The 12854-nt window shown below is 38.6% G+C and overlaps 1 protein-coding gene across 2 annotated transcripts in view; it reads right to left on the minus strand.

Annotated features, from left to right (window-relative positions):
• Positions 1–12854, minus strand: part of FNIP1 (folliculin interacting protein 1) — a 104279-nt gene that overhangs the window by 43194 nt on the left and 48231 nt on the right. For both annotated transcript variants that reach the window (XM_063292320.1, XM_063292319.1), the window contains exon 3: positions 2446–2589. In XM_063292320.1, the coding sequence (XP_063148390.1) occupies positions 2446–2589 (144 nt within the window). The remainder of the gene's footprint in view (positions 1–2445; positions 2590–12854) is intronic.

The raw sequence follows: 12854 nt of genomic DNA on the forward strand, positions 1-12854 counted from the left end.
GGAAAAAGTTCTGCCGGTAGACTTAAACAGTCTTGCTGTCTTTTAATAACATGTATATCATTTGCTTCAGCTTTTGACAACTGGAAACCCATACTTGCATTCTTCATTGTACAAATTAACTTTGTAAATACTTTGTGCAACATCGATTCAAGAGAAGATCAAATTCCATTGTGTTAAGTCATTTACATGCACTTCCTTATATTTACATTAACTACTCCCTCTGAACCACAAGCACTCTTAAAGTATGTGTAGTCTGCCTCTTCAGTACTGGATGCAGCCTATTCACTGATACGGAATCACTTGGCAGAAGGCACTGATTGGGTTAGAGTTCCTTAAAAAACCTCTCTGACATGGAAGTTAAATGAGGTATAACCACAATTCCAGGCTGCAAAACATTATTCTTATTCTCTTTTCTAAGAACACAGCTCAGAGAAACCCTGTTGCTTTCTCACCAACCCAGAAAGTCTTCCTTAATTAAGAGATTTTTTAAAATAAAAATTACCATTTTCAATTTCACTAGTGCAATACAAAGAAAGATACAGTGCATTTGAGACTGAAAGAAGGTGTAAAGGATGAAACATAGAAGCTAACATTTTCTTTGTAAAGTTTTCAAACTTAGTTATGAAATCAGGCCCACTGGCATCACTCAAGAAGTCCTCCAGAATGTGTCATGTTAGGATCAGCCAGTCTTAAGCGGAGAACTACTTCACTACAAAGAATAGAAAGGCTCAACTCTATTTTAGGGAGGCTTAATAGAAAAAAACTTCTCTCAGCACAAGGTGAGATGACAGAAATACATCAGTCAGATGACTGGCTGCACTAGTAGCCAAATCCTCTCTTAAAATGTAACTCAGGTTCAGTGAATGCCAGTTCATAACCCTTTTAAAGTGACAGCAAGCAAACATCCATCATTTAACATTTTCAAACTACTTTTCAGACAATAAACCCTGTGGCACAAGTCTTTCCAAATATTTAAAATAAGAAAACCAGGGACCCCTGACATTTAGTGATGGTAAAGAGTCATGAATGCAATCTACTGTGCTGAATGGTGGACTACAATGCCCATTGTCTCTGACCACATGAGTGTCGTGGCGCAATGTATTTGGTGCGCACCAGGTGAGAAAAAATCAATGTAGTCAAATCAACACAGATATTTCAGAACTGAAATGGAAGTTGACAAATAACTATTTTTGTATTTTGATAAAAAATCTGCCCTAATTTCTGATTTAACTTTATAAATCATCAATATTTATCATTAAAATTTTAAGTAAAAATCAGCATTTACAGAATCTATGACAACGTGAAGACTTTTTTATTGGTAAGAAATATATGAAATTAAATGGAATATTTATGCACATAGCATAATTCTAATAAACAGCTAAGAGATGGGCCAACTCTCTGTAGCATCAACACTTGGGGTGACTGGCCAAAGAAATAAATGCAGTGCTGGGCCAGAGTCCATCCTATTATTAGCTAATCCCCTCAGGAGCAAGGAACAATAGTCAAGAGTTAGTTAACAGGCTATATTCAATATTCTGTTTCTGAAGCTGGCCTACCAACTTCTGCAGATACTGCAGAAGATACTATCCTATTGTCACGTTAAAGTAATATTCAGTGGCTAATACAATGGATTCTATCCTACATCTGAGACAGCATAATGTTTTGGTTCCTCTGTTTCTAGACTTTTAAGATCATGTATGGCATTCTTCACAGAGCCAGTCTGGTGTAATGGTTGAGGCATCAGGCTAAAAACCGGGAGACCGTGAGTTCTAGTCCCATCTTAGGCACAAAGCCAGCTGGGAGGCTTTGGACCAGTCACTCTCTCTCAGCTTTAGGGAGGAGGAAATGGCAAGCCACTTCCAAAAAAGCCTTGCCAAGAAAACTGCAAGGACTTTTCCAGGCAGTCACCAGGAGTCAAAACTGACTTGAAGGCACCAAAAAAAAAAAAAAGGCATTCATAAATTACTCCATATCTGAAAATACAGGTTACATGCCCTCCTTATCACTTCCTTCTTTTAGTGCATTCCTGGTCTTTCCTATTCTGGTAGGATTCAAGAAGAAAAGGAATAGGTGTACAAATTATGCATCTTTAATATCCTCACACCTCAGGTTTCCTACAACCAAATTTTAGCCATGCATATTGGGGGGAAAAAAAAGCTCAATTCATTTCCATAAGTCTTGCTTCCAGGTAAGCATAGACCGTAGAACTGGCTGTAGAACTGGCTGTCCACCAGCTGTTATTCTTCATCATTAATGTTCAGATCACTGGATGACACCCATTCTGCAGGTAATTTTCTCAGTTTTCCTATTCCAGACTCCGATAATACCAACCATCTGTTCTGCTGGACAATCACCAAAGAACCTCTTGGCTCAGAACTCTCTGCCCCAAAGTCCCAACCACTCTTAATAAGGTAATGCTTTCAATACAATTCAAAGGACTCTCACCTGAAATTTTGGACACTGATCTTTTGTTTCAGAAGAAGAAGAAGAGGAATTGATTGAACTGTCCAAAGAAGAGGAACTATCTCCTCCAGGTCTGAGCTGGCAACATTTTCCAAAGACTTTCACCTGTGCATCACTGCAGAGCTTCTGATGAAGAAAAAGATGCAATTGCCACATTATGCTTAGCAGTCTCCAGAGCACCCTTTCTCAACTTTTTGACTCTGGAGGAACCCTTGAAATAGTTTTCAGGTCTCAGGGAACCCCTGAACATTCAGGCTCAAATATAGGTCAGAAGTTACAAAAGTATTATATTCATTTTATGTGTAGGCCTGTATATATGCATTAACAGTGTTCTTAAATTGAAAATAAAGGATGAAACTTACCTCTTTAATGTGAAGTTGCCTGAATTTGAAATGATTTTTTAAATAAATCGTGATCTCCCAGGGAACCCCTAGTGACCTCTCATGGAACCCTAGGGATCCATGGAACCCTGGTTGAAAAACCCTGCTTCAGAGTGTTCTCCAAGAAAAGCCTCCCACATGCAATGATAGCTTTCAATATTTCAATATTGAGTAAGCATTTCAGTATTGAGGAAGTAGAGGAGATCACCAACTAAGATGAGCATTCAGTAGATTTTGTTTTATTTGATTCTTCTGTTGGGAACCCAGAAGTGCACCTTCTATGTAGCAGTGCTGTCCTAACAGCCAGGAACCACGCTGAGACAAGGAATAGGACTCTAGTGTTTTATTACTGCTACATAACAGAGAATCCTAACAAACTGAAGAAGTGTGGGAAACACCCAGACATATAAACCCCAAAGACTAAGGCGGGCCCAATCTGTGTCTCTTTGAATGGCCACCTAATTCCTCAGTACTATGCATGCGCTTTACAGCCTGGATGGGAGCCCCCTGCTCACCATCCTCACTCATGACATGTGCCTGCCCTCTGGAGCAAGGTTCTCCCCGAGATCCAGATGGCCCCCATTCTGCTGTGGTTTAGAAGAACCATGAAGACCTGACTCTTCACCCAGGCCTTTGGCAAGGGAGAGTGAGACACCGTTTCACTGCACTTGCCAACTTTTATCTTTATCTTATATCTTTTATTGATTTTATTGTAATTTCTTTGTTTGATTGCTGTGAGCCACCCAGAGTTGGATGGCATAGAAGTTTTATTATTATTATTATTGGAACATTATTTGAAAATTATACATTAGAGTTTGGGAATGTTTCAAGTTCAGTTTGGAAGATGTGCAGGAACACAAATGTAGCATCTATTGGAACTCATTAAAACAGCTGCATCTTTTCCCAGGATGTCTTGAAAACATACGCAGCTAGTTTAAATGAGTTGCCAACAGCTGTTGCATTTGTTCTCCAGCACATTCCAAAGTACCCTCTTCTAAATTAAATCTAAAGTACTACATGCATACTGACATAGATACACATTTTCTGGTTACAGAAGTAGAACCAAAGAGACTACCTTGAATGAAAAACAATGTTAATTCATTCCATATCAGGGGTTCCTAACCTTCTTGCCATCATACCTCCCTTTGGTGTAATCTTAATGTACACACCTCCCCTAAAAATCCAAGCACCAAAATGAACACAAATGAACAATGAAAACAATACCATGAAACTTTGGGAAAGGTGGATCTATTCTAACAAGGTAGCTAAAACATTCCTCACACCTCCCCTGGCCCTGTCTGCACCTCTCCAAGGGAGGTACACCTCCCAGTTTGGGAAATCCTGTTCTGTATGATGTCACAGATTAGACACTTTTTGATTAATTTGTTTTAAATAGTCTGCAGACATAATTCAGTGCTGCCTTTACACTACCAACAAATATGGCAGCAGAGAACAATTTGCAAGCATATCTTTTCAGCTGCTGGAGTTGATGTCACAGAAAACTTTCCACTTGTTTTGTTTTAGTCTCTGGCATAAAAAGACTTTGGGCAATAACAATAATTATGACCACCAAGTCTGTGCATTCTGTTATAATTTAAAGTTGGGGTACATGTAGCCTCCCCATTTTCATTGTCCTCTGCAAGAGTTTCTCCACTGAACTGTACTTTTTAAAAATGTCAGAACAGCAATGATACTTAATACACAGGAAATAATCATATCATATGATATCAAATTCAGTGTTGACTATTTCATCCTGATCTTTTTGAGCATATCCCCCAATTTACCATTCAAAGCCACACAAGGATCTTAGCCCTCCAATAAAATTAATAATTCTGGTTTAAGAGACAGGGAGGCAAACCAAAGACCCCCAGTCCAATGCAAGTTCTATTTACAGGTAGTCCTCATTTAGTGACTGCCTCATTTAGTGACTGTTCACAGTTACAATGGTGATGAAAAGTAACTTTGCAACCAATCCTTGCATTTACAACCTTCACAGGTCTATAAAGTAAAGGAAAGCTAAAGTAAGATCATAAATACAGTCACGGTTTCACTTAGCGACTGCTTCACATAATGACTGAGTCGCCAGTCCCAACTGTGGTCACTAAACAGGGACTACCTGTATGCTGTCAATGGACTACTGAATCCCTAGCTTTTGATAAACACAGCTCCAGCATTAAGCAAAGAGATGCTGAATAAGCAGAAAGCAACCATGAAGTGCTAAAGGTTGTCTTTCAGCCCCACAAGCAAGTCTCAGGAACAGTCTCCCACTGCATGTGCTAAAGTGAAATTTAACCACCATTCTGTCTTTCACTTCAACCAGCAAGTATTTTGGCTCGTCCCTATATTCAAGCCAGCAGTTCTTAAGCCAGAAAATGATACCTGCAAGGAAGTTGATATGCAGACTTCCCTATTCCTTGAAATGGAGAAGATACATAGAAACATGAGAAAAACTAATTCGTACCCCCACAAAAAATGAACTTTTATTCTGGGGAGATCTGACATTTCCACCAAATTTAGGATTGGAGGCTGAATTTTTAACAGTGAAAGTGTTTCACAGAAATTCAGACTATTTAGAACAATGGAAGTGCAGCTATTAATCACATCTTGTTCTCCCAATAATCAGTGTTTGCAAAGGAAAATTTTATCGGGGTATGGGATGGGAAGGAATAAATCAATATGTAATTTTGTAATGTATGGATTTAGGTTCCCAAAGAATGTATGGATTTTGGTTCCCCAATAAGTTGCTACTGTAACTCTGGTAGACCAATCTGAACATCTGCACCAGAGAAGATTAGGAAGAAGCCATGGGGTTTCCAGCCTTCCTTTTGCCAAATTCAGTTGAGAGCTGGAAACTACCAAGGCCAGCCATTCAGAGCACTGAACTATTATTATACAAAGAAAGAGACTCCGATTTTATGAAGGGAACATAAGCCATTATCCAAAATCTCACCCTTCTAATCTCTAACACCTTCAACACATCTTCAAGCTATCTTCTTACAACTCTTTTCTTAGTCCCTAATTGGAGGCAAAGCTGAGCACCAATGGTGGGCCTAGACCAACAGTTTAAGCAATGCAGAGCCAGCTGATTCAGGGCGAGTCCTTTTTCTTTTTTTCAGAACTAGGACCTAGGATTACACTACTTCTCCCAATAACAACCTCTTATTATGACAGGCTGATCGTTAAAAGGACAAAGCTGAACTCGTGCACTGTTAGAATTGCTACTGGCTTCAGTTTTTTTGGCATGCAACAGCTAAAAACATGTGAATAGCTATCATATGATTCCACTAGGAACCCATGAACCAGAATTGCATTTTATCTCTGACAAACAACAGCGTCTTGGACCAGGCACTGCATCATGTGATAAAACCACACTGAATCTAAGGGTTGCAGCATTTTTGCTCAGGCATTGTCACACTGTGGCATTCAGCTGATGTTGAAAGTATGCTTAATCATTCTTGGTTGCAAGTAGGCATACTTAAATATGAAAAAGGAAAAGAACATCACCTAGAATGATAGAACGTATTTCCCAAACAGCACATTTCCAAGCTTAACCTAGCAAACCTATAATACTTAATAAATGAACTGTCTTAAAAATGTTCTCCTACATAGTTGTTTTCTGCAAAGCTCTCCCTGAACACTCTATCTTGAATGCATCCTTTCTTGACCAAAAATACTAGGAAATATTATATCTTTGGCCTTTACAGTGGAATGTAATGAACCTCAGAATCCCCATAGGTAAAAAGAGGTCAAATGATCACAATCCTTTGGATGCCATCTGTCAGCAGCTTGCGTGAGCCAATCATTCCCAAAATGTGGAAGCCAGACAAATTTTAGAACATGCAATTTTAGAACCAAGCATATGCTCAAGAGCAACTCACCGGACACCTGGATCAAATATCTGAGGTGTCCATTTTTTCTCTGCAAGGTTTTCAACTCTGAATGTCAATGAAATACAAGATGCAACAAATTGCCAGAGATTATGCAATAAAGGTATTGGTTGTTCACTGTTCCAAGCACAGCTCAAGCTATATTTCCAAAATTATAAGGAGATTAATGACTAAGTACTACATATAAAGGAAACCGGAATCTCTGTTCTTAAGCAAGCGTATACACGTAATAAATCAACACTATAGGTACCATACTGCTAGCACCATCTGTTGTGTCCATTGAAGCCAGTAGCATGAGGCAAGTGAACAGTGCTTTGAACTGGAACAGATAAAAGAGATGTCTTTTTTTCATTCCAGATATGTTTGGACTTCACCCCCAGAATTCCTGAACATGGTAGAACGACTCTGAAAGAATTTGGGTATTTTTAATCCCTGTATTCTGAATAATGTCAAGTTAGGGACTGTCACTTTCAAACTGAAATTTCAGTTCTTACTATCATATATCTCATTTTCAGACAAATCACCTAAAGCTAAAGGACTCATTCAAGAGATCACACTACCAGTCCCATTATATTGTACACAAACTGTTTCCCCAAACTACCTAGCATCTGGATAATCTACCAAGCTTATATTGTGACCCACTTCTCATTGCAGAATGCAATTAGGTTCTAAACATCTAAGCTCAAACACTAGTAAATACTGCCTCATTTAAAAAGGACTAGCTACAGGTATATATAGCTCCCTGCTCAAACTCAGGAATGTCCTCTTTTAAATCACAATTTAAAAAAAACAACTCTCCCTGTATTGGTGAACTGTCAAGAAGTACATGGATATCCATGGAGTTTCCATACTACTTAACTGAAGAAAGCAATTGAAGGGGAAGGCATGGGTCTTCCCTCCATAATGAAGTCACTTGAATGATGAAAAAAAAGTCCCCAAGGTCATCTCCCATTATCATTATTCACCAGAACATAACATGAAACTATCACCCACTTATGGATTTCTACTTTCATACCCACAACTACTTGGTCGATTGCTAATTCCTGCTCTCTGATATACATTCTAGCCCTTTCATTCATAATTAAATCTACATCTTCACTTCCATTCACCAACTTCAAGGGATTAAACTACCTTCATTCAAATCTACTGCATCCTTCCCCCTTCTCTTAGTTTCCGATACACACACACACATACACAGACACCATATATATTTCATATCAATTGTTAATTCATGCTTTTCTTATATTCCATGTCTCAAAGTTCTATATGCCATGTCCATCACCAGATTGGACCCACTGATCATTGCTACCCAACAGAGCTTTGGCTAATCAAGGATTTCATATCACATTTTTAGCAAGACAGAGTAGGTACAAACTAGGTTTTCAGCCTTAATCACATCCATGCCACATGCAGCATTCCTGTCATGAGTAAGGATGGCGAGCAGGGGGCTCTCACCCAGACTGTCAAGCGCATGCGTAGCACTGAGGAACTGTTCAGCCATTCAAAGAGACACAGATCGGGACCGCCTTAACCTTTGGGGTTTATATGGCTGGGTTTTCCCACGCTTTCTCAGTTTGTTAGGATTCTTGTTAAGTACTACTAATAAATATTAGAGACCAAGTCCTCGCCTCAGTGTGTTTCCTGGTAATCAGGACAATTCCCTGCTAGTGACAATGATTGAACTGGTCAGTTTTGGAGCATTTTGTCCAATATATCACAGGCTCATCCAGGCTCAGTTTTGCCCCAGACACAATCACACTATTGAATGCAAGGTAGTACTTCTAATCTAGAGACTAACTTGCAAGCCAACATACTGTTGCCCACACCCACCAACAATGCAGTACATGCAATGTACTTATACACACTCAGGATATGCAAAAATTCTGGTGTCGATAGAGCAAGCAAAATAAGCTTGTAAGCAAATGAATTGTCATGCAGAATTTCTCAGTCCATTAGAAAACAATGGTCTACTTTCACATAAACTCACATTTTAAAAGGGTACAGTTTGATATTTTTATGAGAGAGCAAGGTAATATGCATGAGAGATTTTCAAATGGAGCATGGTTGCAAGCACTGGACCTGCACAAAAAGCACTAAGTCAAGGTTTTTACAAGGTTTTTCCGTCATCTATATAAATATTACATTTGGCAGAAATATTGAATACATTGTATTTCTCTTTAAAATTACATATGAATCTTTCATGCATATGCTGAATTTTCCTTCAGTATGCCACACATTTCCAACAAAGCTAGCACTGGTACAATTAATTAAAGTGTGGGACAAAAGCTAATGAATTTAATGTTCACAGAAAAACAATTATATGTCATTTGAAAGCTTAAAAATACACATTTTCTGAATTGGCCTTCATGAAAACATTGTATGATCACAACCACATTTTCGTTACCCCCACTGCAGAATTTCTCCATTTATTCACTCATTAGTCTCAGTGATTAGGAAGTTCTGAGTTATTCTATCAGTGTGAAATTCATGGTAGGAATGTGATGGTTGCACAAATGTGATTTGAATATGTATTGACTCCATTAAACTCAGAGGCTTTTAACTTTGAGGGCTGAACACTTCTTTGTGTCCAGGGGTAATTATGTGAAAAGCAGGTGATGGGAGGAGAGAGACTTGTTCACATTCACACCTCTACTACAAGGCAAATGCAAGATAATAAAAATAGTGATGATTTCAGGATCATGATGAAGTTAAGTGGACACAGTCCAGTCCACCACAGGCAAAGAGATCATATATGGAGAGGACTCCAATGAAGATAGTACACTTTTCAGGGCCATATACTACATCTACTCAGAAGTGCATGTAATTCATTAGGTCATACTCCCCAGTTAGTCTAGTATAGGAACAGAGTGACATCCTTGCTTTTCTCCTTCTGCTGTGACTTGAGAACATAGGTATCGTGCTATATTCCTTGAAGGAGAGCACAATAGTGCTACAGGGTGAGGAAGCCTTGTGAGGTTTGCCTGTTGGAGTCAACTGTTCTGGAAGCATTTTTAGATGAACCTTTGAAACAATCTCCTGCTCTTGACAGGAGGTTTATTATAGCATCATATGATACAGTCCACTGTTCTTTGTTTATTTACATTTCAATTTCTTTTTCCTTTTGGTTATGATTTTATACTTCTTATGCATATGTTGTCTTGAGCTCATTTTTGGCATAGAAATACTGGACTTTACCAACCAACTAAACATAAATAAGCAAGGTAAATAGGCATCGCTCATCACTGATTACTTTTACACTGGGTAAAACGGGAGGTTGCTCCAGTTAATTACTTAATTAGAACTTTGGCTCATCTACCTCAGAACTACAGATGCTGAATGGTATTAGCTGTTCCAAGTATCATGAAGGAATCCTTCCTAACCATGTTTGGAGAAACCAGAGACTGAAACTGACATGTTTGTATGCAAAGCAGATTCCCTGCTACTGAGAGACAGGCTTTCTCTTAATTTTCTGGCCCTATTACTGTAATGCATTTCACTGCATGCAATTCAAAGAGTCATCTTCAGAAAAGCTGACAATTTCAGAATTCCAGTTTGTAGAAGTATGGTGGCCAAAATGGATTCTATTGGCCATAACACTTTATTCTAGTATTTAAAACACATACACACACAAGAACAACTTCCACCCATTTCCAAAATACTAGTTGATTGTCTTCATCACTTTTCTCCAAAGCTGATGCAATTTCTCTGAATCCCTCTTAAAGTATGTTGCCCAAACCTGACCATAGTACTTAAGGCCTGGTCATAGCAGAATAGAAGGGAACAACTACCTCCTGTGATTTAGAAGTTGTACTTCTACTGATACACTCTAAAATAACTTATGCTTTCTCTGCAATCATATCAGGTTACTGGCTCATGTACAATTTGCAATCAACTGTTATTCCAAGATCTTTGTCACAAGTACTATTAGCAAAGCTAGGTATCTGCCATCTTTCATCTAAACTCTTGATTTTTGTTTCATAAGTGAAGAACTTCACATGTGTCTTTGTTAAATTTTGTTCTTTTTCTTTCAGCCCATTCTTCAACAAAGCTGGGCATCCCTAAATTGAAAGAAACAAACAAACAAACCTATCAAGGTCACTTTGAATTTTATTTCAGTCTTGTTGATTATTAGCTAGCCCACCCAATTTTGTATCATCTACAGATTTGATAACATTTCCTTCTGCCTTATAGAAATCATACATGAAAATATTGAGGAATAGAGGACCCAGAACTGATCTCTGGGGCACCCCATTTGATATTTCTCTCCAGTTAGTTGAAGAATTTATTAAAGATTGACAGGTATCCTAGAAAGTTTCTGAGATGCATAGCACTCATTCCAAATCTGAAACGGTGTGACTTGGTCTTGCAGATTTTACTTAGAAACAAATATTAAGCAAACCAAAGTTTAATCCATACATGTTCAGCAGTATTGAAATGTCAGGCACAAGCATCCAACAGCACTGTGTCTATTTTAAGTCAGAAAACTGGAGCAGGAGAGGTGACTCCGGAAAAGATCTCAATTATTTCTCTAATGTAAACATCTGTGGTCATAAATCATCTTTTAAAATTCAGTTTACAATGAACTACTTTTGGGATGTGTCAAAAAATTAAAAAATACATCACATAGTTTCTCTGGCATGGAAGTGTTCCTTTTATCAGAACTGTTTTTAAATACTCCCAAGTTGAAGTATTGTGTCTTGCCTTGTCTTAGCTAAGGTGGGCTTTCTTGTATGATAACATGTTCCACCAAGCAAGAAATTTCAGTCCAGTGGGATTCAGGAAGAGGGCACAGCTGTGTTGAATGGGGGAGGAAATTAAAGCATGCTCCAAAAAACCAACTAACTCTTACTGATGAACAATTCCAAATGCAGCTGTGTTCAATTCCAAATGCAGCAAACTCTCTCTTAAAAAGACAATATAAATCACTGAGTATGTGGGGGGTCAGAAAGCAAAGGCATGAAATTCTAAAATGCAGTTAACAGATGATCTTTTCACAGCAAGAAAACATTTGTCCCACACACTGTGTTATTTCAAAGGGCAAAAGTGTTGTGGGATGCTGCTAGAACTTCATATATGCTGTCAAGTGAAGGTTGGGAGACGTTTGCCACTTAGCTAAGGTATGTGATCAGAATAGTTCCACCTCCTTCGAGCAGATAATGCTTGTTTTTACAATTCAACTTTGGTAGTCACCTATTGGCTTATTTTGGTTTAAAAGTTTACACACACACGCACACTCACTCATTTTAAGAACCTGGCATTGTAGCTTAAATAAATACAGTCAATGAAAACAATTACCACCATGATTTGGGAACAGCAGTTAGTACAGTATACCCTCAAAATTTCTATACTACTTTCCATTTCTTTTTTATTTAAAAGTTGGATGGGGGGAATCCTTGATGTTAACCACACAAAGAGCCTAAGAGCTAATAAAGGATTAGATTAAAAGGGGGATAGTAACATTATAGTTAAGCCGTTAAGAACAAGGGGAATTACAGATAGCAGCACCAACTGTCATGAGTAAGGATGGCGAGCAGGGGGCTCCCATCCAGACTGTCAAGCGCATGCGTAGCACTGATGAATTGTTCAGCCATTCAAAGAGACACAGATCGGGACCGCCTTAACCCTTGGGGGTTATATGTCTGGGTTTTCCCCAAGCCTCTTCAGTTTGTTAGGATTCCTGTTAAGTACTAGCAATAAATATTAGAGACCAGTTCCTTGTCTCAGTGTGTTTCCTGGTTGTTAGGACACCAACTGACCTTGGCTGATCTCAGAAGAGCTAAGCAACATTAGACTTGATTAGTACTTGGATGGGAGATCACAAGGAAATACCAGGGCTTCAGACTACATTCTCAAAAAATTATCCTAGAGGAAGGCAGTGACAAATCACTTCTGAACTGTTGCCAAGCAAACTACATTGATGTATTCATGTAATCAGCAGGAGTCAAACTGCATTCGAGGGAGACAGTACCTAACACTTTAATGCCATTGAGAACAATCACTGAAACTCTAACACTTTGTGGAACTGTACAAAGCTCACTGATTCAGGAATGGAACACTGTGGAGAACTCTAGGGATGTTCTATCCCCAGTCCAGATCATGACAAACCTTCCTCCACACAAAGCCA

This window comes from Candoia aspera, chromosome 2, assembly GCF_035149785.1.
Source record: "Candoia aspera isolate rCanAsp1 chromosome 2, rCanAsp1.hap2, whole genome shotgun sequence".
NCBI lineage: Eukaryota > Metazoa > Chordata > Lepidosauria > Squamata > Boidae > Candoia > Candoia aspera.